At 42.2% G+C, this 26733-nt stretch overlaps 1 protein-coding gene across 1 annotated transcript in view; it reads left to right on the top strand.

The window, feature by feature from the left end:
* The window catches only part of LOC132822815 (ubiquinol-cytochrome-c reductase complex assembly factor 1), a 127898-nt gene that overhangs the window by 64517 nt on the left and 36648 nt on the right, over positions 1-26733 (top strand). The window contains exon 7 of the mRNA XM_060836169.1: positions 22717-22794. Within this exon, the coding sequence (XP_060692152.1) occupies positions 22717-22794 (78 nt within the window). The remainder of the gene's footprint in view (positions 1-22716; positions 22795-26733) is intronic.

Here is a 26733-nt window from a genome sequence, read left to right on the forward strand (position 1 = left end):
TTCCCTAATTTTCTTATCCCTATGCCAATTGGCACATGGCTCGGGCATAATCCGGAGATTATGACCCTTAAGGACCTGTACTTCAATTTCCTTCCTAGTGCTTCGTAATCCCCAAACAGGTCCTCCACCCTTGTCTTGCCTATATTGTCAGTACCAACGTGGACCACAACAACTGGATCCTCCCCCTCCCGCTCGAATATCCTTTCAAGCCGGTCGGAGATGTCCCGCACCCTGGCACCGGGCAGGCAACACACCATGCGATACTCCCGATCCGGCTTGCAAAGGATTCTATCTATTCCTCTAATTATAGAATCCTCTATAACCACTACTTGTCTATTTGCTCCCCCCTCTTGAATGGCCTTATGCGCCATGGTGCCATGGTCAGCTGGCTCATCCTGTCCAGAGCCCTTTTCCTCATCCGTACAGGGAGCAAGAATCTCATACCTGTTGGACAAGGTCAAGGGCTGAGGCTCCTGCACTCCTGAACTCAGGTTCCCCCTACCTGCCTCACTTACAGTCACATTCTGATGTCCCTGATCACTAACTGAATGTGAATTACTTAATCTCCCAGGTGTGACTGCCTCCTGAAACAGAGTCCAGGTAACTCTTCCCCCTCCCGGATGTGCCGCAGTGTTTGAAGCTCAGATTCCAGATCATCAATTCTGATCCGGAGTTCTTCCAGCAGCCAACACTTGCTGCAGATGTGGTCACTGCCGTTCACAATGGGATCAGCCAGCTCCCACATCATACAGCTACAGAGTGTTTCTGTAGTTAATTAGTTGCAAGTTACCTGTGCAGGTGGCCTCTCCATGGAGCAGGCTTTTGGTGGTGGAATTGGGAAGATGGACTTTGAGGGGGGTGGAAGTGGGGAAGAAGGTTTCTTATTTCTCATTAGTTTATAGTTGTGGCACTTGCGGATTGCCTGCGCACTTTCAGCTGGACTTTCTGAAAAGCCCTTCCTTTAGCGTGGCTGATAACTCTCTCTCCCTCTGAGAAGTGTCAGTGGTCTTGGAGCCATGCTTCAAATGGTGCCTGAGCCTGCCTTGTGCATTTGAGGTAAAATTTAAGGTAGCTAGTGTCCCAGAATATCGTATCATGCTTCTGTGTTAGGTCATTGGTGAGGCAGAAAAACACTAGCTGTAGCCCCAGGGAACAACTCGCTCTCTAAGATGTGGAGCTGCTGGGAAACTCCACAACCATCGATCTGCATGCATACACGTGGCTTCCACTCCCGGGCATCACTGCTGTGCATGGACCTTGGACAGCGCACAGCATGAAGGTTTACACGCAGTGTCACCAGGGAAGCCATCATCCAAAAGTTCTGCTTTCCTCTAATGTGGACTCACATTCAATTTCAAAAGTTTTCACAAGTCTGGATATTTCCAGCAATCTGCTTGAAGTCTCGATGGAGCCTGACCACGTTCCAACTGTTAAAGGTCAGGTGACCTCTGGCAGCCATTTATCAAGGCTGCTTTTGTCTATTTAAAGAGAGATTAGTTTTTTACAGAATTCCTAATGCCATAACTACCCCATTTATGACATGTGAAATCTTTTCACAATTTTAAACACCTCTATTTAGTCTTGTTCAGTCTTCAATGTAACGCCAGAGTATAATTGGGATCCGCTCTGTTGGCTTGCGTGTGTGATTCCTGCTCTGACAGTTGCTTTTATCGCTGGGGAAGTGGAAACTCTTGTCGCTATCCAATTAGACATGGAAGCTGTTCAGCCACTTGTGTGCCCAGCTTTCAAGCCGTTTAGTTAGGAAGCACATTTTGCAATAAAGCCACAATACTTTATCCTCCTCCTGCATCTGTACATTTTCTATGTTTGTTATTTCTGGTTCATCGTTTGTAGCAGAAATTTGACTTTTACCAGTCAGAAAGTTACTGGCTGGCATTTTCTATTTCTGGATGTTTGCTTTCTGTCCAGTTATTAGAAGTGTAAAGCCCCCTCAGCTGACTGCCTGAGTGAACTCCACCTGCATCAGATATGTTTGCAAAAGAAATGGTTGGAATGGATAGAATTCAAACTATTCTAAACTTTATTTATTAGTGCAATGCCTTGTTTTCCTAAATTTGTTTTGTGCTGGTGGACAGCACCTTACCTTTTGTTTGGCAAACACACTGTTCTAGCGAGTGTGTAGATATTAATGAAAACAGTGTCGGACGTTTTATTTAAGCATTTTCTTAACATATTGCAAATGATGAATGTCATTGTATTGGCAAGGAAATTTCATCGATGAATATTTACACCAAAGTTTCAGTGAATAAGGTGGTACGTATGGACCTGGAGCAAACGGCAGTGAGCAGCAAATAGAATTTGTGAGCAAAACTACAGCAAAATGTTCTGATATTAAGGGCTTCATACCTTTACTAAAATGCAATGATTAGAGAATAGCCATACAGTATGCATTAGCTCAGCCTGTGCTTTTCTGGCTTTCACAGCTAAAAGCTTGACTATGTTCTTGCCTGGAGCTTTATTGGCATATGCCTGAGCATTACAATAACCAGCCATATTTCCACATGTTTCCAATTATTTTGTATTTTGCTTTATTTTAGGGAAGTAGTGAGCAACTCAGGAAGTTTCGAGGTTTCACATGGAATTGGATGAACTCCACTACATTTATCTGTTTTCACAAGAAATTTAAAAAATATAACCATGTACCACATGCCATGAGTGTATCTTTTTTAAAATAATTAGTTCAAATGATGTTATTGTCGAGCAATGCAGTAATAGTCGTGTGTACCCACCACTGAACAATATGGATTCGCTGTTGATATGAAGTTCATGGTGTTGTTATTATTAGAGAGCTTGGATTTTAAAGCAGAAGGAAATGGTTTTAGTTTCAGTTCTGTGAAGGCCTGACTCATTTTTCGAATGTCAGATAGTTACTTTAAACATTTAAACAAAATAGCATTTGCAAGAAGTCAGCTGATTTCAGCTCAATGACCAGTAAAGCACCTGATTAATAATGGCTAAGATGTTTGCTGACTTGAATTTTACAATGACTTGAGAGAGAATTAGGCTCTTGCAAGGTGAAGAGGCCCATAGCTGCAGAGGTGCTATTATTAGCAGCCTTCAAACAGTCAGGGCTGCAGAGAAGTCCTATGGTGCTTACAAGTCAGGAGGAAAGATTCAGGAGCAGAAGGCTGTTCAGGTTTCAGACAGGAAGATACTTTATAAGGTTGTTGAGGCTGTAAATAGTAATAGACACGTTAAGTGACATCGAATTGAGTGTGCAGTTTAATTTGAGGATCTCCAGGAGAGATATTAACTAAACAATTTGCCACAAGGAAAACAATTAGTGTGACAGCTGAGCAACAAGTGTGGAGATAGGTGTGACTGTTCATCCCTTAGGGCAAAGCAGTGTTTTGCTGAGTGGCCACTCGATTCCTCCTGTTGCAATCAAAGAGTATTGTATCAAAGCTCTAGAATCAGGTGCTTGTTCAAGGGAGCAGTTTATTGGCTCTGATCCAGGCTGGTGATCAGTATTCTGTATTATTCTTCATTGTTTCAAAGCTGGCTTGACCAGTCTCCACCATTGTACTCTCTACCATGCTGACCTGAACACATGCACAGTCTGCTGCTTGTATCCTAAATGGCACAAAGTGTCATGCATCTCTCACCTATTTACTGACTGATCTACCCGACTCCTGGATCTGTAAAGTTTTTGTTTAAGAATTCTCATCCCTGTTTCAAGATTCTTTCATGGCCTCACACTAGCCCCTCTTTAATTCCGTAAGATTGTGACATTTCTGAAAGTTGACTAGAGAGGCCATTTGACCAATCAAACATTCATTCGTGGGACATGGGCATCACTGGCAGGCCCACATTTATTTGCCAGTCCCTGGTTGCTCTTGAGAAGGTGCCACCTTGAACCGCTAAAGTCCACATGCTGTAGGTCCACCCCCAGTGCCCTTAGGCAGGGAATTCCAGACTGTGAAGGAATGGCAATATATTTCCATGTCTGGTTAGTGAACAGCTTGTAGGTGGTGGTGTTCCCACGTATCTGCTGCCCTTGTCTTTCAAGTTAGAAGTGGTCAGGAGTTTGGAAGATGCTGTGTGTGTTGTCATGCAGACGTTTTGCCACTGTGCTAAGTAACTTCATTGGTGTGACCTAATAATGGTGATTATACCACTAAGCCATCGCCTCCACCTATCAGCACCAGTCTGTCAACCAAGATCTGACTACCTTAATCCTGTTTTCCACCATGGAGAGTGAATATCTGAATACTGCTTAAATGTTGTGTTTCTGACAAAACACACTTCCAGTCAGAATTCCAGAATCTCACTACCCTCTGCCTGAAAAGAAGTTGATCCCAACTCTCTAACACTAAAATGTTCTAAAGCACAGTCTATTAAAAAAAAGAACTTAATAAGCTAATCCAAACTAAACTCCTTTTTTTGTGATTTGTTTTTCTCTCAATATTGCTGGCTACTTTGGCATTAACCTCCTGCAGCCATTCCAGTACGGGGTGTTCATTTTTACATGTAACTCAGATTCAACTCCATGCTACTGTTTTCTTACCTACAAAGCAATTTAGCTGATTGTCCCAATAAACCCACTTTCTCCTCTTTAACAAAGATTTACTTTATTTCCAATCTCACGTTTCCTGTTCTTGCCCGTGATCTATAAACATTTGCAACACCATTGTGAGCAGTCACAAGGCATTTGGACAGAAAAAGCATTGTACCCTCAAAGAAACCGGATGTAATTGCGAGTATGAGTTAACTTCCCAAACTTAACTCCCCTTCCCCTACTCGCCACCATTCCCAACTGAAGATGGAGTCTGTCGAGAGAATGGAGTGAAAATAAGAGGTGACTGAAAGGCTGTCAGGAAAGTGGAGTTGAAGCTGCAACCTCATCAGCCATGATCTTGTTAAATGTGAAGTATGGTTTGAGAGGCCGAATGGCCTTCTCCTGTTCCCAGTTCTGTTTGGGTTTTATTGCTCTACATGTTGTCTGCTTTAAGTTTACATGAGAAAGAAAGTCCCCCCGTTATATAGCACCTTTCAGACATCACAGACTACTTCGCTGGAAGTGTAGGTTGTTGCCAGATAGTCTGTTTTTGCTGCTGTTGGTTGAGATAGGAGTGTGGGGCTGGGAGACCCCTCTGTTCTTCACAATTGAATACTTTCTGTCCATCTGAGGAAGCAGACAAAACTTTAAGAGCAGGAAACAGAATGCTAAGATAAAGAAAGGTGGAAAGGGGCTTGGTTGGAAACTAAACACTGGCATTGGACTTTGTTAGGGCCAAAAGATCTGTTTCTGGACTGTTGTTACTCTGTAATACAGACAAAACATAATTTAGAATCCAGTCATCAGAGATAAACTTGCCTACACTGAGTATGCTTCTATTTAAAGCACACATTTGCAAATGAATGTAAAAGAGAATTGTCAGACTTGGTCATCCACCTAACATTCACTCTATGAATGAAATACTCCATTTGGAATTTATTCTTCAATGTCAGGCACCACAGAATGTCCCTAGCTGTTTTAATAGGCTTTGCTTTTCTTTTTAAACTTGGCTTATAAGTTTTCAGGATGGGTTCCCCAGGGTCTTGGAGGTCATTAGATTTCTGTCTGCCCAGCGACAGGTATATTGGGGAGCAATGAAGGAAACAACCTTGACATTTAGAGCGAGGCTACTTGTGGGTGATGTCAGGAAGCATTTCTTCACAAAAAGGGGAGTGGAACACTCTCCACAGTTAATTAAAAATTGAAAACCTGCGATTGATAGATAATTGTTAAGTAAAGACTTTAAGGGTTTCAGGAACAAGATGGGGTAAATGGATTTGAACAAAGATCATATCTGATGTAATTGAGTGATGAACAACTGAAAGGACTCTGAAGAAGGGTCACTGGACTCAAAATGTTAACTCTGCCTTCTCTCCACAGGTGCTGCCAGATCTGCTAGTTTCTCCAGCTTTTTCTGTTCCTGGTTCAGATTTCCAGCATCCGCAGAACTAGCTGAGGTCTTCGTTCCCTTTGCACTGTCTCCCCATTTCAGGATTGTCGGCAGTCGTTCATGACGGTTTAGGACAAAACATTATGTTTGATGTGCATTGTCAGACTAGGATCCAAGGGCACAGCATCAGATTGAAGGGATAACTCTTTAGAATTCTGATGATGAATTTCCTCACCAGAGGATAGTGAATCTGTGGATGTAGAGGCTAGGTCGTTGAGTGTATTTAAGACAGAGATAGGTTCTTGATTAGTTTGGAGATCAGAGATGAAGGGAGAAGGCAGGAGAATGAGGAACATCAGCCACGATCGAATGGCAGAGTAGAATTGTTGGGCTGAATGGCCTAATTCTGTTCTGGTATGTATGGTCTTGTATGTTGTAATAAAAGGGCACTCTGATGAACAGTGGTGAATGTTTTCCCTAGACATCTAAATCAGCAAATGATTATAAATAAAGACAATTGGAAAAATATTTAATCACCCATTATACTGAAAAACTCAACAATTCCTGTATGCTGAAGAGGTGAATAAAGGCAACCTTTAGAGACAGGAAGACTGCACATATATCAAATTATGTTGAAGCGGATAGCACAAAGGTTTATTTTAGGCAGAAGTTTGGAATGCTGAGGATGATTTGAAGATGTTATGTTGAAACCAGTTAAGGTCGGCCATTGATCTGGGTAAATGTAGTGGTTTCTTTATTTTCTGAGATGTTTGTCCCTTTAGGAGAGATTCTAAGCCTATATTTTCAAGAATTTAGAAGAATTAATGGTGGTCTTACTAAAATGTAAGAAATTCTGAGCGGGTTTGCTGAGGTAGATGCCAAGAGCCTAAGGGGACTATCCAGGGAGTCTAAAACTTGTAGCCACCAAGTAAGACGTCAGCCCTCAAGGGCTGAGATGAGAACTTTATTCACTCAGGGATTGTAATGTATTGTAATTCTTCACCCCAGAGAGCTGTAAATACTCAGTTGTTAAACATATTCAGGATGGAGATCAATAGATTTTTGAAAACAAGGGGAATCAAGAGATATGGAATTAGTACAAGCAGGTGTATTTGAGGTAAAAAGATCAGTCAAAGGCTTGAAAGATCATATCACTGACTATTGCCATTGCACAGAATTAAAATAAATCAATGTTAGAACTGTTGCTGATGTTATAAATTTATCTAAAATCTAGGTTGCAAGGAGGTATTGTTTTGGGTTACACTATTGTTCAAATACGTAGAAACAGACCTGAGTTAATTCCCTAATATCAAGATGTTCAGACCTCTTACAATGCAATAATAACTCATATTTATGTAGCACTTCTAACCTGACAAAACATCTTAGGACTGTCTCTCTTGACAGATTCTGCTTCTATCTGAACTGTTTCAGACTTTGCCCAGAATGTTAGATTTTAGCTTCCAATTTATTTCTGAGAGAGAGAGTCTGAGGCAATAGAAGAGGAGGATGAAGCACTGGGACTTCAGGTTCTTCATTATTCAATTATAAAATAAAATATGACACTGGGGCCATGTAAGGAACTATCATGTCAAACGACCAAAAGCTTGGCCAAAGTGGTGAGTTTTAAGAAGTGGTTCAGAGGCGGATAGTGAAGCACTGCTGGGGCTAAGGGAGCAACTGGACTGACCTCACTGAACCAGAGAAAAGCTCAATGATTGATTCAAATTAATTGCAGTCATGAGCATTCTGTATTCCATCTTCTTTCTGTGCTTGTGGTTTGACAATATTTTCACCATATCCTGTAACAGAGTGAAGTGGTTCAGTGTGTGCTACGTCATAGGCTCTAATTGATCTTTGTCTTCGCAGCAAGCATAATTTCAAAGTCAGAATCACCAAGGAAAGGCTAAAGATATTTTCTAATCAGCCTGGTCAGGGTAGTATCACCATGCCAAAAGAACCCTTATGGAAGGACTGTATAGCTTTAGAAAGTTGTTGACCTTAATTATCTTTAATCAGCAATAACGCCCATCTGTAAGGATAAATGGGAGATGGTGCAGTGGGGAAGTGGAATTTAGGGAGGAAGGAACTGAGAAGTGAGCATGTATGGCCTGGAGAGTAATTCCTGTTGCTGTCTGAATCACCACGTTTGAAGAGGGTGACTAGACATCACTGGTTTTCGACTCTAGTCTATCTTCCTAACTGTGCACTGGGTCATGGGACTGTTTGAAGCTTTTACTTTTCTGCAGTAAAAGCATTGGCTTTCTTTATATAATTGACATTGTCAGAAGTTAGGGCAGAGAGTTCCTGAAAACTGAGACTCCTTAAGTCTATGTAAGCATTTGCACAAGCAGAAAGTTGTAAGCCTCTGCCTTGGAAGTATCTGGGAAGTGTGTGACCATATTTCCTTCTACATAATTTGGTGAAGTCTTGGACAAAAATGGCAAACAGCAGTGGTCCCAAAACCGATCCTTGTGGCACACCACTAGTAACTGGACTCCAGGCTGAATATTTTCCATCAACCACCACTCGCTGCCTTCCCTTTCATTTTGCTACCCCATTCTAATTGCATTATAATTGCCCTTGCCCCATCGATAACTCTTGCCCTGTGGCATGGTACCTACCTTTTGCTTTCCAGGGCTTGATATTTTTGGATCTCTTATCTCCACATTTGCTTGCAAGAGGCACAGAGCAACTGGTTCACAAGTTGTAAATTCTCTTAGTTGCTGGTTAAAAGTTACAGTTTGCAGCAACTGGTAAGGGAAAATAAACTAACTTTCTACAGACTTCATACCTGATGAAGGGCTTTTGCCCGAAACGTCGGTTTCCCTGCTCCTTGGATGCTGCCTGAACTGCTGTGCTCTTCTAGCACCACTGATCCAGAATGAGAGAAAGACATTACGTTTTCTTCCAAAGGTCCAAAGTCTATGTCGTTCACATCCACAAGCAGTTCACCTACCAGAAACAAATCACACTGTTATTGATTTGTCATCGACAACTGGTTACCACCCACAAACCAATCAGCTATTTGTTGCTTATGAAATCGTACTTTGTGTATACCCCTTGGCATCAACCTGCCTGCAATTAACATCTCCCACTGGTTGAAGCCAGCAGCAGTGTAAACAGCACTTACCAAGAGTGTTAGTAACTTTGTTTTTAAAATTGTAACAATCCCCTCTGTAATCTTTAATTTTTCAAACATCCTTTTCCTATTTCAGTCGTCAACCTATAATACAGAAAAATAGAGAGATGTAGTCTTAACCTAAATGGCCTAAAGACAACGAGGTTTTCTTTTTACGATCAATAACCATGATTGCTTGGAATAATAGTTATTTGTGGATTTGTAAAATTATGAATCGGAAAGTTTAATAGTACAGAAACATGAAAGAGGGATGTTAATGCTTGCACCATCCATGGCTCACTGGGTAGTATTGTCCCCTCTGATTTAGATATTCTTGGTACACGGTTTACTCCAATGTAAAAATAAAGTTTCATGTTCCAACACAGTATTGCGAGAGTGGAGGACTATTAAATTAGATTAGATTCCCTACAGTGTGTAAACGGGCCCTTTGGCCCAACAAGTCCATACTGACCCTCCGAAGAGCAGCTCTCTGAGACATCACGATATAAAAGATCCTATGGTGCTGTTTTGAAAAAGAACAAGAGAATCTTCCTTGGTGTCTTGGTCAATATTTAACCCCCATTTCATCAAAAACAGATGACACAGTTGTTGTCACTTTGAATTTTGAGAGTTTGCTGCATGAAAATTGACTTCCGTGTTTCTTACATTATAGCATTGACTGCATTTCAAAATGTATTTTACTGGCTCTAAATCAATTTGAGACATTCTGCAGTTGTGCTCAGAACAAGGACAGATACAATGGCTCAGTGGTTAGCACTGCTGCCTCAATGCCAGGGACCTGGGGTTCCATTCCCATCTTGGATGCTGTGTGGAGTTTGGAAATTTTCCTCATGTCTGCATGGATTTCCTCCCACAATCCAAAGATATGCAAGTTAGTTGAATTAGCCATGCTAAATTGCCCATAATGTTCAAGGATTTATAGATTAGGTGGTAGGGGTAAATGTAAAATAATAGGGTAGGGGGATGGATCTTAGCGGGTTACTTTTCAGAAGATCAGTATGGACTTGTTGGGCCAAATGGCCTGTTTCTACACTGTAGGAATTCAATGAATTCTAATTCTATGAATAGAAATGCATGTCTTTCTTTCAAAATATACTCAGCGATATTGGAGAAACCAAATATTTTCAGACAAAGCACATGAATGGATAGTGAAACAGTCAACTAATCATACACGTTGGCAAAGAACCGTAGCACAGAAATAGTCCATTCAACCCATCCTGTGTGCACTGGCATAGTAAACTATTTGCTCATTCTAATCCCATTTACTAGCACTGCTCTTGATGATATGAACTTGGTACTGTGGGTTAGGAAGATTTGAGGTTGGCTATAACACTCCTACCTTTGGGGTGGGGTTAACTGTATGCGAATCAACATACCCCAAAGTAATCTTTGCCTGTAACGCACTAAACAATGTAGCTTTGTTTTAAAGTGGGAGTATTTATGACCACATTAACTTGGCAGCTTATGATTGTGCTGCCAACTTGGCATGGGGCCTTACTGAAGTATGGCAATGAACCTGTTAGAATTTATTTTTGGTATCATTCAACCTTCAATTGTAGAATGGAATACATTTCCATTTTCAGTGTTAGCATTTCCAAGTGCAGCTTACAGACAAGTTAGATGCAGATTATAAGTTCCCATAACTTACCCTGAGTAATGTACCTGACTGAAAAGATACTGAAAATTTCCAGATTCCAGAATGAACATCTTTATTACATCAATAGCTGAATCTGCCAGTTGGTCCCAAATTATGGGCAGTTAGGCTTGTGGACTGGTGCCCAACAGGAGCTGGATGGAGGTTTGCCTTTCACGTAGGTTTCCTGTGGCTCCCAGAGGGGTATTTTCAATCCTGGTCTGGACTAGGTATGAGTCATTGTCTCAGACGCGAAAGGAATGTTTTCACTCGTTGTGCTAATTGGCCCCTGAAAACTCACATTTCTGCTGCTTGTGTCATCTCCTGGAGGGACATTTGTTATTAAGACAAATCCAGCCAGCTTCGTAGCATTTCCAAGTGAGCTGCTCTCCTACTGTGGGTTGTGTCCTCAGACCGGCCCATTCTCTCTCTCGTTAAGTCTATGTAGCCTGTTGTATATCAGTGGGGGGAGGGTGCCTGACGGTTGATGCTTCCTCTGACAGGCCGCTTTATGTGTGCCCTCTGTTTAAAAAAGACTCTGTGCCTATGTTGTAGCAAATGCCATTTCCTCATCACTCCTTTTGTTCACTGAGCTACATGAACCCTCAGTCTGGAAACAACTCAGTTTGAAAATTCTTATTCTCTTTCTCACAATTCCCCCACACCCTATCTTTCTCAAAGTGCCAGCCAAGGTTGAGTTGGTAGCACTGTGAAGTTGTGGGTTCAAGTTCCATTCAGGACGAGATTGCAAAAATCAATGCTGCTGCTGCCTCCCTGTATTTAGGGAATGCTGGCTGTCGGAGGCCTTGCTGTATTTGGGGAATGCTGGGCTATCGGATGCCTTGCTGTATTTAGGGAATGCCGGGATATCAGAGGCCTTGCTGTATTTGGGGAATGCCGGGATATCAGAGGCCTTGCTGTATTTAGGGAATGCTGGCTATCGGAGGCCTTGCTGTATTTGGGGAATGCTGGGATATCAGAGGCCTTGCTGTATTTAGGGAATGCTGGGATATCGGAGGCCTTGCTGTATTTAGGGAATGTCGGGATATCAGAGGCCTTGCTGTATTTGGGGAATGCTGGGCTATCAGAGGCCTTGCTGTATTTAGGGAATGCTGGGATATCAGAGGTGCTGTTTTTCAGATGATACGTTAAAGCTTTTGTGGGTGGCTTCAAGAGATCCCTTAGTGCGACTTTGGTCAATTTTTACCTCACCAAAACTGGCCATTATCAGATTGTAGCTAGTTGAAACTCATTGTACACATATTAGTTTGCATCCTTCCTCCACAACAATGGCTGCATTTTGAAGAACAGTAAGTAGTACACGAATTGTTACAAGGTTTGGAAGATGCTGTAGTTTTGAAACGCTCAGTATCATAAGCATGTCTTTTTCCACATCCAACGCCACAGTCCTCAATCTCTGGAATGTTCCAGTCTTTGCTTTTTGCGCATCCTGATTTTCTTAGCCCCATCATTGGCTGACTTGCTTTCATTTGCCTGAGGCCTGTGCTCTGGCACTTACTCACTGAACGTGTTCACCTCTTTGCCTCTCTATCTTCCTCTAAGCTTCTTCATAAAACCTATCTCTTTGGCCAAGCTTTTGGTTACATATCCCAATATTACCTCAGTCCAAATATTTTTTAGTGCTCCAATGAAGTATCTTGGAATGTGTCTTAAATTGAGTTACAATTTATTTTTTGTCACATATATCTGGAGACATACAGTAAAAAGTGATTTGTCACCACAATTCAGCACCTTGTTGAGTTCCAAAAAAAAATCACAAATAGAGTGCATCTTCTGTAGAAGGGGTCTTCAAACATGGTTCCAGGGCTTCTGTTAGGTATCCCAAGCCTCAAGGAATCCCCCACGCTTCAGACCCTACCATACCCAGGAGTCTCCCGCGCTTCAGATCCTACTGTGACCAGGAGTCTCCACCCTTCAGACCCTACTGTAACCAGGAGTCTCCATGCTTCAGACCTACTGTAACCAGGAGTCTCCACGCTTCACTCCCTACCGTAACCAGGAGTCTCCACCCTTCACTCCCTACCGTAACCAGGAGTCTCCACCCTTCACTCCCTACCGTAACCAGGAGTCTCCACCCTTCACTCCCTACCGTAACCAGGAGTCTCCACGCTTCAGACCTTACCGTAACCAGGAGTCTCCACCCTTCACTCCCTACCGTAACCAGGAGTCTCCACGCTTCAGACCTTACCGTAACCAGGAGTCTCCACCCTTCACTCCCTACCGTAACCAGGAGTCTCCACCCTTCACTCCCTACTGTGACCACGAGTCCCCGATTCAGGCACGGCCTCTATCACGGTTGCCCATCTCAGCCAGGAAACCCCACACCAGGCACCACCATTGCTGCAACCAGGGGTGGTCATAAAAGGCACTGCTGCCACCACAGACAGTGACGCACCGTGCACCGCTGCAGCTTCCCCATGGTATCAGAAGATGGAGAAAAAAAAGGTGAGAAAGAAGAGAAATAGAAGGATGCATTCGGACTGGAGCCATTGAGGTGAGGAGTCCGTAACCCTAATGACCATGTCAATGCCACCATCTTGGAGATGGATATTAGGTACATCAAGGGCCCAACATAAATGTAAATTGTCATTGTGTCTCTGTCTCTGTTTCTGTGTGGCAGAGCAACATGACCAGTGCACAAGGGATATTTGCCATGGCTCTGTGTGGAGTTCAGTGAAAATATTCCAAGAGAAGTTTCAAATTGTTCTTTTTAAAATGCAGCGGTAACGCACTCCTCCTGAAATAGACAGCAGTGCAAGTGTAGACACATGGCAACCATTATTAGATAGCTAATGTTTGTTTGAATTTAGGTCATTGAATTTCTGAGATTTGAAGCGCGAACTAAACTCTTAGCAAAGCTGTTAGCGAGAGGCACCCCTCGTTTTTTTCTTCAGCACAACTCTTAGTTAATCAAGAAAGTTTGAGCTAAACTTGTCGGCCAAGTTTGCGAATCAAAAATTGACACAGCTGTATAAACAACACAAAGTGCTCCTGACCTCAGCGCATTCAACTGTTTGAGTCAAGTTTCATATGTACATTTTTTTTTAAAAAACCTGAAGGTTTGGTCAAGACTTGAGAATATAGGTCATTTATCTGGTTTGTTTTTTATGGAGGTTTTCCTTTCCAACACTCCTGCACAAAAACCTGTATGAATTATTTTAACTCTTCAAGCTTGAAACCTTTTCAATATATTCACTTGTTCGCTCACCAAGATCCCACGTGTGATTCTCTGTTTCAAAAGTCTGACTGTCCAACCTCCGAGTTTCCTGTACGTTTTACAACTTTCACAAGGGACTATCAGCCCAGTGCGTACCATTCAGTCTCCGGAAAGATTAATTATTGGTACTCCTTGTCTTTTGCACTCCTCAACCTCCTGCAGAGACCTTGTCAACGCTGCTCAGTCCTGTCAAATTGCTTTATCATGCAAGTTTACCAAATACATACTGGGCCTCACCTTGACTGAGTGGTAGCACCACAGCCAATGAACCAGAAAGGGCAATGGGCCCAACTTCAATTCAGGAACTTGGGCGCATAATGTAAGCTGATATTTCTGTGCTAGTACGAAGATGCACTGTTGGAGATTTGTTTGAGAGATGGCAAACTAGCTGATTCAGGTAAATGTAAAGCCTTCTACAGCACTACTGAAGGACTACACTGTTCCTCAAATGTCATGGCCAATATCCCCCCCTGAATTGCTATCACCAAAGCATTAATTGGTAATTTATCTCATTTATGGAATCATACAGCACAAGTGGAGGCCATTCATTGCAATGTATCTGTGTTGGCTCTTTCAATGAGCTGATACAATTAGTTCTACTCAATCCTCATGGCTCAGTAGATAGAATCAAAGAATTTATAGCATGCAGAAAGAGGTCATTCGGCCCAACAAGTCTGCACCAACCCTCTGAAGGGCATATTACCCAGAGCCACCCTCCAATCCTACCCCCATAACCTGTAGCATTTACCATGGTTACTCCACCTAGCTACACATCCCTGTACATTACTGTTTGAATCTGCATTCACCACTCTCTAGGCAATGCATTCCAGGTCATCATTGCCTGTGAAATGTTCAACTCCCCTTCCCTCTGATACTTTCACCAATTGTCTTAAATCTGCCTTGATGTCTCCAACACCACAACCAACAGAAAGTGTTTACCTGTTCAAACCATCAAACCCCTTGTGATCTTGATTGTCTCCACTAAATCTCCTTTTAACCTTCTCTGTTTTAAGGCAAGCAATCGCAGTTTCTCCAATCTCACCACAAAGCCTCTGCTTTTCTTGTGGGATGTTGATGTGTGTAACTATAATTATAAGTAGGCTTTAAAAACAATTCATTGGCTATTGAGTGCTTCTTGAGGTTGTGACAGGTGCTATATCAATGTAAGCTTTTTTAGATCTCTAAGTGTTTTTCTTTCTTCTAAACAAAACTCATCTGAACAAAGAAACCGCTTTCTTCATTCTCTTGTGTATCAGATCTAATGAGCTTAAATGTATAATAGTTGCCCTGTTGTTGATGAATCCCCTTGGATAAGGTTCACCTTTTAGCCTATGACTCCCAAACTGGGGTAAAGGGCACAAAGATTTGCATTTTGATTGGAAATTCAAAGTAAACTAGAATACAGTTTAGGAGCTTATTCATCCTGTCAAAATTTTGACAATAGACTGGATTGTTCTCTGGTATAAAACTCATTCCAATTCTGTCTGATGACGCAAAGCTGTTTTAATATGCAAAACCCGTAATAGCACGAGCTCAGCTAATTAATGGTGGAGGCACTGCCTGGAGGACGGAGCTGGCTCAGTGCTTAGAGACAGGTGCCAGCCAGGACTGGGCTTGCCTTGTAGATTATAGCAGACAGGAGAGCAGAGGGCCAGGAACCTCATGGTGTATGCAAGTGACCAAATGGTTAATCATAAAATGTTTAACTCTCTCCTCTGCTCAAGTCATGGCAACTTTGTACCACCTTAAGCAAGTTTGAATGACACTTTCTCCCAGTGCTAACCTAGCAGCAGCATCATACAATGGCTCCCTGCTGTTCCCCTGACACCTGTGTACTACTCTGGCCTACAATGTGTGATCTTCCAGTTTGATGCATTAGCAGTTTGTGCTGGCCCTCTGCAGCCGGTAACAAGCTCTTCAACAGTGGGCAGGTAACTAGAAGACTGGAATAATTCCATCTCTGTCTGTCTGTGTGTGTCTCTCTCTTCTCTCTCTCTGTCTCTCACTGTGTGTCTCTCTGTCTCTCTCTCTGTCTCTCTCTCTGTCTCTCTCTCTGTCTCGCCCAGCCTGCACTTTGTAATTTGCAGTGTTGTGGAAGTGCAGGGCACCAAGACGCCATACAGCAACACACTTTTCGCAATGCACCCTCACCTAACCTCATTCACGTGAACCCATCGAAATCCTGCCCAAAGTTTCTGTGGAATGCTCCACAATAAAATCAAACTACTATTTGAACAAATTAGCTCAGGGTTAAAAGGATTCTTTACCCTCTCGCATTTAATTGCTCCTTCTTTAAGAGCTAGTGCTGTGTGTTGTTTCACTTCTGCTCTCTTATTTGGTCAGTTTATTTAATGAGGCAATGTTTTCCCTCCTTGTTGGAGATTGGCACTCCAGCTACTGCATGTGTTCAGCTCATAATGTATTCCAGCTTGCCTTCTGCACCCGTCGCCCCTTGCTCTGAGGGACATGGGGTGGATGGTGGAGGCGGCGGTGAGGAAGCAGACAAGAGCCTATTTCACTAACAGACTGAAAGGGTACACCAGTAGATTTGCTGCTGTTAGCACTAAGGGGCACAGCAGCCGATAAGAAAACCAGGGGTTTTGAAGGCTGCTTGGATGTTTGTGAGGCACTTTAATTGGCAGCTGTTTTGCTCATTTAAGACACTGGCCAGGGAAGTTAACTCTGGTGCATTGCAAGCAGACTGTTTTGGACTTAGAATAACACAAGCAAACTCTACTTTTCCTGTAAGTCAATAACCAAAGCTATCACCATTGGGCCAGCGATTCTATCATGTCACATGCACGGAAATGCTAGGTTTGTCAGCGATTCTCAACTAACCCTGACACAAGTTTTTAAAATCCAATAAAAACTTTATAAAGTTTTATATAAAATTTTAACTTGCTATAAATGTGTAGGATGCCAGAAATGTACCTATTTCAACATCCACGTGGGATGTTTCAGCACAGTCAGGCATGAAACAGTGCTATGATGTGTAATCCACTGCTGACTGTTTGTTTAACTGCTCTAGAAATTTACACAAGGATAGTACTGAGTTAACAGGAAGGAATATAACCAGTTTAGACAGCGAATGGTTTGGGTTTTCTGTGAACATTAATGTAGTATAAATATTCACCTATCAGGCAACTTGATGTGTTCTTTGGCTTGCTGCATTGGCCTGAAGGTGACTAGCACACGCTTCTGAGGTTTCAGATTTTTATGTATCTTCAAAAAAAGAAAGGTCAGTACTTTAACTGCTCAGGCTGAGCCTTTCTCTAACGAGTTCTGAAGAAAGTTCACCAGACCCAAAACATTAACGCTGATTTCTCTTCGCAGTTGCTGCCAGACCTGCTGAGCCTTTCCAGAAATCTCTGTTTTTGTTTCTGATTTGCAGCATTTGCAGTTCTTTCAGTTTTCCTACCCTGCATTTGGCCAATTTTCCTGACAAAGTGTATTAGGGCTTACGAAATGATTACAGTGGAAACTCACAATACGGTACTTGAATGTCCGCATTTTTATTTGCTAATCTTCTGTTTCATAGCAAGTCAAAATCCGAACTCCGTGTTGGTTCATGCTAGCTGGGAGCATCACCATTGTCCATTACCTATACTTCCCTGCCAAGTACAGAACAACCTCGGTTATCTGAATATCAATTATCCGATTTCGGATTATCCAAACAAGCTCTCAAGGTCCTGTAAAAATGTTATTAAATTTAAATAAAAGCACAGCGAGAGCAAGCAGCCTGGGCTGGTGGCAGAATTGGGAACAGGGTTGCCACAGGAACCCTGTTCCTATTGCCGTCACTGCCACGGGGACACTGTTCTTATTGCCACTGCCACTGGTTTCTGTTGTTGCATCCGCCAAGGAACCCTGATTAGTTATCTGAACAAAGTACTCCCCGTCCCCCTCATTCAGATAATCAAGGTTGTTCTGTGTCCAATAGGGTTATGATCCCAGTAAATGTTATTGCTGAACAAGCCCGATTGCACACTGAAGTTAGTTTTTTTTTGTTTTGAGGAACCAGTTTTTCACTTCGCTGAAACATGGATACATGATGCTACAGTCTTGGTTTTAACAATAATACAGGAGTATATTATGGAAAAGAATTGAAGATGGAACGAATCAAGTATTTACATGCAAACACTCCATTTGGGGTGTGTTATGAGAGTGGTTAGGAATGCTGTAAACTAAAATGGCCGAGGGATGGGATTCTATGCAAGGAATCAGGGAAGGTGAGTCAAGGACAAGAACAAAAGTCTAAAAGCGGAATAAGGAAAGTGATGGGCAGAAACATGAAAGGCAAGAATCAAACAGGGCCATAATGGAAAACTAATGGGAACAGGAAGCATCATGTAAAAATGACAAGCCTTCAGGCTTTGTGCCTTAATGTGTAGAGAATTCATGATAAAGTGGATGAATTAATTGTGCAAATATATGAAAATAGATCTAATATAGTCAGATGACCAAGACATGGCTGAAGAGTGACCAGGCATGGGAACTGAACATTTGAAATATTCAACATTTAGGAAGGGCAGACAAAAAGAACAAGGAAATGGAGCTGCATTACTGGTTAAAGAGCAAATTAGCACAATAGTAAGGAAGGATATCTGTTCCAGTGATAGAGAATCTGTATAGGTTAGAGCTGAGAAACACTATGGGGCACAAAACATTAGTGAAGGTTGAATATAGACACCAAACTCTCAGAGCGATGTGGGGAATGATATTAAACAAGAAGTTTGAAGTGATTGCAAGAAAGGAACATGATTGACTTTAATCTGCATATAGATTGGGCATATCAAACAGAGGAGGAATTCCTGAAGTGTGTATAGGATGGTTTTCTGGACTGATAAATTGGCAAACCAACTAGACAACAGGCCATCCTACACTGGATAATGTGCAATGAGAAAGGTGGGATTAGCAATCCAATTGTGTGAGGCCCTTTGGGGACAGGGGGTGACTATAATATGCTAGAATTCCTCACCAAAATGGAGAGTGACATGGCTGATTCTGAGACTAGGGTACTGGGTCTAAACAGCGGAAACTACAATGGTATGAGGTGCAAGTTGGTTACAATAGATTGGGCCACATGGGATGGCAGTGGCAAACATTGAGCGCATGGATGAACTGCAAGAACTGATCATTCCTGTCCTGCACTGAAACAAAATGGGAAAGGTGTTCAAACTGACTTACAAGAGAAATTTGAGATGGTATTAAATCCAAGGAAGAAGCATACGAATTGGCCAAAAAAGCAACAGACTGAAGAGTGGTGAGTTTAGAATTCAACAAAAGAGGACAAAAGGGATTGATTAAGAAAGGCAAAATAGAGAATAAGAGTAAACTTGCAGTGAACATAACATCTGACTGTAAAAGCTTCTATAGGTACGTGAAGAGAAAAAGATTGATGAAGGCAAATGTGGGTCCCTTCCAGTCAGAATGGAAATGCGAATTTACAATCTGCAACAAACAAATGGCTAATCAACTAAATACATACTTCAGTTCTCTGCTCACATGAGAGCAGACAACTAACACTGCAAAAATATTGAGGAACACAGGGTCTTGTGCGATGGAGGAACTGAGAGAAATCAGTTCTGCAACAATTCTGGAACAGTTCCTGTAGATTAAAGGATAGCTAATGTAACCCTTTTTTAAATAGAGAGGCAACAAGAAATCCGACAGAAGACAGGAAACTTGTAGGTAGTTAGCCTGACCTTGAATGAGATTGTGGAGAACATGGTAAAATAGGGCTGAGTCAGCATGGCTTCGTCAAGGGGAGTTCAAATTTGTTTGAATTATTTGAGAAGGTAACAAGCAAGTTACGCAAAGCAGAGCCAGTGGATGTGATCTATTTGGATTTCCAGAAGGCCCTTGACAAGTTGCTGCACAGGAGGCTACAAAATAGTTCATGGTGTTAGGAGCAAGGTACTGGCATGGATAGAGGATTGGCTGTCTGGCAGGAAGTAGAGAGTGGGGATAAGAGGATCTTTTTCAGAATGGCAGGAGGTGACTAGTGGAGTTCCACTAGTGTTGGGACAATTCATGTTATACATTAATGATCTGGATAAGGGAACTGAGGGCATTGTTGCTAAGTTTACAGACAACACAAAGATAGTTGGAGGGGTAGATATTGTTGCGGAAAAGGGGAGGCTGCAGAAGGACTAGGACGGGCTACAATAGTGGGCAAAAGAAGTTCCAGATTGAATACAGTGTGGGAAAGTGTGAGGTTATGCACTCCCGTAGGAAGAATAGAGGCGTAGATGTTCTCTGAATGAGGCAACTGTTCAGAACTTCAAGATTCTCATGAGGTTACCATTTTGTTTGGTAGTTAAGAAAGCAAATGCAATGTTGGCATTCATTTCAAAGGGGCTGGAATACAAGAGATGAGATGTGCTGCTGAAGCTGTATAATGGAATATTATGAGCAGTTTTGGGTGCTGTGTCTGGATGTGCTGACATTGGAGGGGCTCCAGAGAAAGTTTGCAGGAATGATCCGGGGATAAAGGGTTTGTCATATGAGGACTCTGAGTCTGTAATTGGTGGAGTTTAGAAGATGAGAGATCTGATTGAAACTTACAGAATACTGAGAGGTCCTGGATAGAGTGAATGTGAAGGGGTGTTTCCATGAGTACAAGAGACTCAGATCTAAGGGCACAGCCTCAGAATGGAGAGATGACCCTTTAGAACTGAGATGAGAAGGAATTTCTTCAGCTAGAGGTTGTGCAATCTGTGAAACTCATAGCTACAGAAGACTATAGAGGCCAGGCCATTGAGTGTATTTAATACAGAGTTAGATAGGTTCCTGATTAGTAAAGAGATCAAGGGTAATGAGGATAAGGCAGGAGAATGGGATTGAGAAACGTATGAGCCATGCTCAAATGTTGCAGATACAATGCGCTAAATAGCCTAATTCTACTCCTGTATCTTATGGGAATTTGCGATCATAGAAAGCAGTCAAGGTCTGAATGTTGTATGATTTCAAAATGAAATTAGATATTGCACTTGAGGCTAAAGGGATCAAAGGATATGATGAAAAGCAGCCACTGGCTATCCAGTTCAATCATCAGCCTGATCATATTGAATGGCAGAACAGACTCAAAGGGCCAAATGGCCTCCTCATGTAACTATTTTTCACCTCCATTCTGAAAAAGATCCTCTTATCCCCACACTCTATCTCCTGCCAGTCAGCCAATCCTGTCCATGCCAGTACCTTGCTCCTAACACCATAGCAAAAAAAAACACTTCAGAGCTTCCTAACGGAAGCCGAGTACATTGGGTTGTTTACCCTGTTCACTCATAAAAACTTACCAAAAGTAAACAAATATCCATTAGCCTTCAAAAGCCATCTAACAAACCAAGGCTTCAGAAAACTGTGTAAATTAATCATTAAACCCCTTCATAGACATGGGCCAAAACCACCATGCCACTAGTTCAATATCCAAACTCTAAAATAAAATAAATGGTATTAAAATGTTTCTCTACAACTCTCGTGTGTATCACAGTTGGGAATCCCCCTGCCCTTACCGACGGTGTAAAAATCCCACCGCTTTGTCCGGTGGTAAAGATTTCCCCCTCCCTTTGTGGAGTGCCTATGGATCATCTTAGTGGAGATCCAACCCTTACCCCATCCCTCCCCAAAAACACACACTCCCAGGTTTGAGAAACAGAAGATGCTTACGGTATAGAAAAAGACCATTCCGCCCACTGTGTGTGCTTTATAATTAAGCTGAGCTCATTTATGAATAGCCATCTCATGTCGTATGAGTAAAATGAAAGGGCATGGAAGGGCGATCGATGATTCAAACTGCTTCTCTGTTGAGGCCTTTTGTGCTTCTTGGGGACATAGATCAGCCACGATGTAATTAAATGGCAGAGGGGGGTGGAGAAGCTGAAAGATTTGCACCCTGAGTTTATCCATGTCCATGATATCCCTGTTACCTGTCAACCACATCCAGTCCAAGATATAGGTGTTTCTTTGTTTTCCTGATGGAGAAAGGACAGGTTAAGGCTTATGAATGCTGTACTTTTGAAATGAAAGTATGAGAAGATACAATGTAGAAACAGGTTATTCAGCCCAACGAGCCCTTTATGTTCCACACAAGCAGTAGGTGATGTAAGGTAACTAGTTACTGGATGTGAGTTTGCTCGTTGAGGTGGAAGGTTCAGTTTCAGACATTTTGTCACCATTCTAGGTAACATCATCAGTGAGTCTCCAGTGAAGCCTTGTGTCAATTTATCTAGTTTTTTCTGCAGGTCTAATTTTTTTATTTTCTGTGTTTGCCGCTGTCTCATGCCTATGGCCTGTTGTACTGTGTCTGTCCATTCATGGTCTGTTGCATTGTGAGTAAAGTATTTTGGCGCGAAATTTCCCGATTGTATTTACAGAGTCAGTTGTGGGCATTGTTAATCATTTTTTTGAAGCATTCTGCAGCCGTTTTGTTCTGTTGTTCTTTTAGCTACTGGGATGTTATGGGGAGGTTTGTATTTCAGACATTTTGGTAGTTCTTTCACTGGAGGCTCACTGATGTTACCTAGTATGGTAACAAAGAAGCGTCTGAAACTGAGCAACCAAACTCACATCCAGAACCTCAACCTGAGTTACAAATCTTTTCAAAACTGGCTAACAACTAGTTACTGGTAACCATTTCAGGATACACTTAGAAACTGCTGCTGTTCACACCTGAATGTACCTGGATTTGATGTTGAACATTTCTCTTCATATCTTACTATCTGAGCTCTCCACTGAGGAAAAGGTGCAGTTGATTACATGCCAGATATTCATTTGTGGTACCATTTGTGCCTCTCAGATCGAATCAGTTGTGCTGAAGGAGGACATGAGAGTTATGACAGAAACTTTCTACGCCGCTATTTTTGGATATGATGAGGTAAGTGTTGATTTTTATTTTTAAAACGACAGAATTGTTACAGTGCACAAAGAGGCCATTTGATCCATCGTGTTAGCACTAGTTTTCTAAACTAGTCTTTCTCAAAGTCCTATATATTATTCTTATTTTAAATAATCATCTAATCCCTTTTTAAATGCATCAATTGAACCTGCCTATATCATCCTTCCAGACAGAGTGTTCCAAATCCAAACCATGTAACTTGCAAAAGGAAATAAATGCAATGTGTCTAATATCTGTTTCCTCCTGTCCTGATCCTTTTGTTGATTGGGAATAGTTTTTCCCCTGTCTACTCTCTATCCAGCTCATTCATGATTTTGAATTGTTAAATCAAAAGTCTCTTTTTAGCCTTGTCCTTTCAAAATGAAATTGTCCCAACCTTTGCCACCTATCTTCATAACTGAAGTTTCTCATCCCTGGAACCATTCTAAGAAACCTCTTCTGTACTTTCTCCCATACAGTCACATCTTTCCCGAGGTGTGATGGCCAGAACTGTGTACAGTACTCCAGCTGAAGTCTAACTAATGCCATTGACAAATTCATTATAACATCCTTAGTCTTGTACTTCATAGTTCTGAAGTTCTGACCCTCTGGAAAATAGGAAAAACGTTTCAAGGCACGGTGGCTCAGTGGTTAGCACTGCTGCCTCTCAGCACCAGGGTCCCAGGTTCGATTTCAGCCTCAGGTGACTGTCTATGTGGAGTTTGTACGTTCTCCCCATGTCTGCATGGATTCCCTCCAGGTGCTCCGGTTTCCTCCACAGTCCAAAACTGTGTAGTTAGGTGAATTTGCCATGTGTACTTGCCCAGAGTGTTCAAGCAAGTGTAGCTTATGTGCATTAGTCAGGCATAAATACCAGGTAGAGGGAATGGGTCTGGGGGGGTTACTGTTTAGAGGGTCGGTGTGGACTTGTTGTTTCCACACTAGAGATTCTATTCTGTTGTAATTATTGGTTCATTGTTTGTGTCAGGTATGACAATAACCGTGTGCACATCTTGAGACAGTGTATCCAACCTTCAGATTTGATTTGAGTTTATTGTCATGTGTACTCGAGTACAGGAGTACGGTGAAACATGTATAATGTCATCACACAAGGTCCAAGTACCTCGGCACAGAATCTTAAGAACAAGGTAGAAAGAACAAAGTTGAACATTGCAGTATTATAATGTGGTGTAAAACATACAAAATAAGTTTAAAAGTTATGCATTGCAGACCCTCTTAGTTTTATGTAGAAGATAAAGCTGAAAGTTCAAACATTACAGTCTTAAGTGCTTTATCCACGGTGGGACTGCGCTTCGAGGAATCACCTCAAGACCCGAAGTCCACGCTGAGTAGGACTTCACAATATACAGCTGTTGTTTTTTTTTTAAAATAAAGCACTTCTTAAAACAAAAGTTTGTGAAATTTAGTGCTCTCTCCACCAGAAGACATTTGATGGTGTAGGGTGGGGGATTGGATTGAAAACATCAAACTAGTAATAGTAGAATTTTCAATAAGCAGCAGTTAGTATGGGTGATGGAACCAAAGACGATTGATAAATGGAGCTGAGGCATAAATCGTCCTAAATCTAATTGACTGGCAGCATTAAGTCAAGGGGCTGAATGTTACCTTGTGTGCCTGTACAAAATTCCATGTCAGCTTTCAAATGAAGAGTAGCTACTTAGTTCCTTTGTATGGAGAGCTCAAGTCTGGCAATAGAAACCACAGTTGGTCACAAGTGCTACAAAGACTTGCTTAAGGCTTGGGGTAAGTGATGACACAGTGGTATTGTTGCTGGGCTTGTAATGCAGAAGCCTGCATGATAGTCTGGGGACACAGGTTCAGATTCCACAACCACAGTAGAATTTGAATTTAGTAAAAATCTTGAAATAAAGTCTAATAATGATGTGTCGGATTGTGTCTTTGGGGGAGGATGAACAGCCCCAAGTCGTGGTCCATGTAGGTACCAAAGACATGGGTAGAAAATGGGATAGGGATGTAAGGCAGGATTTCAGAGAGCTCGGGTGGAAGCTGAGTGCTGGAACAAACAGAGTTGTTATCTCTGGTTTGTTACCCGTGTCACGTGATAGCAAGTTGAGGAACAGGGAGCGCTATCAGCTGAACACGTGGCTGCAAGGATGGTGAAGGAAGGAGGGTTTCAGGTATATGGATAATTGGGGCTCATTCTGAGGAAGGTGGGACCTCTACAAATAGGACAGTCTTCACTTGAACCAGAGGGGTACTAATATTCTGGGTGAGAAATTTGGTGCTATTCGAGTGGGTTTAAACTAGCTCAGCAGGGGAGAGAGGGTGGTGTAGTTCCAGTGCACAGGAAGATGTGAGTAGGAAGGACATGGACAGAATTTCACGGTCACAGGAGTGTGCTGACAGACAGCAAACTGGTTTGAAGTGTGTCTACTTCAACATCAGGGATATCTGGATTACAGTAGGTAAGTTTACAGCATGGATAGGTACCTGGGACTTCGATATTGTGGCTATTTCGGAGACATGGACAGAGCAGGGTCAGGAATGGATGTTGCAGGTCTTTCATTAAGATCAGGCAAGGCAGTAAAAGAGGGGGAGGGGTGGCTTTGTAGTCAAAGACAGTATAATGATGGTTGAGAGAACTTTTGACGAGGACTTGTCTACTGAGGTGGTATGGGCTAAGGTTAGAAACAGGAGGAGAGGTCACACTATTGGGAGTTTTTTTATAGGCCTCCACAGAGTTCCAGGGAGGTGGAGGAGAGGATTGGCAAAACAATTCTGGATAGGAGTGAAAGGAACAGGGTAGTCATTATGGGGGACTTCACCGACATTGACTGGAAGTGCTATAACTTGAGTACGTCGGATGGGTCAATTTTTGTTCAATGTATACAGGAGGGTTTCCTGATACAGCATGTCGAAGGACTGACAAGACGGGAGGCCACACTGGATCTGGTGCTTGGTAATGAAGCAGGCCAGGTGTTTGATTTAGTGACAGGTGAACACTTTGGAGAGAGTGGCAATAATTTGATTATGTTTAGTTTAATGATGGAAAGGGATAGGTACATGCCACAGGGCAAGAGTTATAGATGGGGGAAGGGCAACTATAATGCAATTAGGCAAGACTTAGGAGACATAGAATGGGGGAGCAAAATGCAGGGGTAGGGGACAATCAAACTGTAGAATTGGTTGAAGGAACATATATTGCATGTCCTTGATAGGTATGACCCTGTCAGGCAGGGAGCAAGTGATAAAGTAAGGGAACTGTGATCTACTAAAGAAATTGTATCTCTTGTTAAGCGGAAGAGGGAGGCTTATGTGACGTTGAGATGAGATGCTTCAGATGAGGTGATGGAGAGTTATAGATTAGCTACTTTAAAGAGAGAGTTAAGAGGAGCAAGGAGGGTACATGACCAGTTTTTAGCAGGTAGAATAAAGAGAACCATAAAGTTTTCTATAGGTATGTGAAGAATAAAAGGATGACCAGGATAGGGATAGAGCCAGTCAAAGACAGAAGTGAACCCTGTGGAGATCGGAGAGGTGCTAAATGAATATTTCTCATCTGTTTTGACTCCAGAAAAGAAGAATATTGTAGAGGAGAAGACTGAGATACAGGCTATTAGATTAGAAAGGATTGAGGTTAGTAAGGAGGAGATGTTATCAATTCTAGAAGAAGTGAAAGTAGGTAAGTCCCCTGGGCTGGCTGGAATTTATCTGAGGATTCTCTGGGAAGCTAGGGAGGAGATGGTGGAGCTTTTGGCCTTGATCTTTGTGTCATCATTGTCTACAGGTTTAGTACCTAAGGACTGGAGGATTGATAGTATTGTGCCTTGTTCAAGAATTAGAGACAACCCAGGTAATTAACGACCAGTGAGCCCGACGTCTGTTGTAGAAGTAGTTTTGGAAAGGATTATATGAGAGAGGACTTATAATGATCTAGCAAGCAACAATTTGATTGGA

Source organism: Hemiscyllium ocellatum, chromosome 15, assembly GCF_020745735.1.
Source record: "Hemiscyllium ocellatum isolate sHemOce1 chromosome 15, sHemOce1.pat.X.cur, whole genome shotgun sequence".
In the NCBI taxonomy this organism is placed as follows: domain Eukaryota; kingdom Metazoa; phylum Chordata; class Chondrichthyes; order Orectolobiformes; family Hemiscylliidae; genus Hemiscyllium; species Hemiscyllium ocellatum.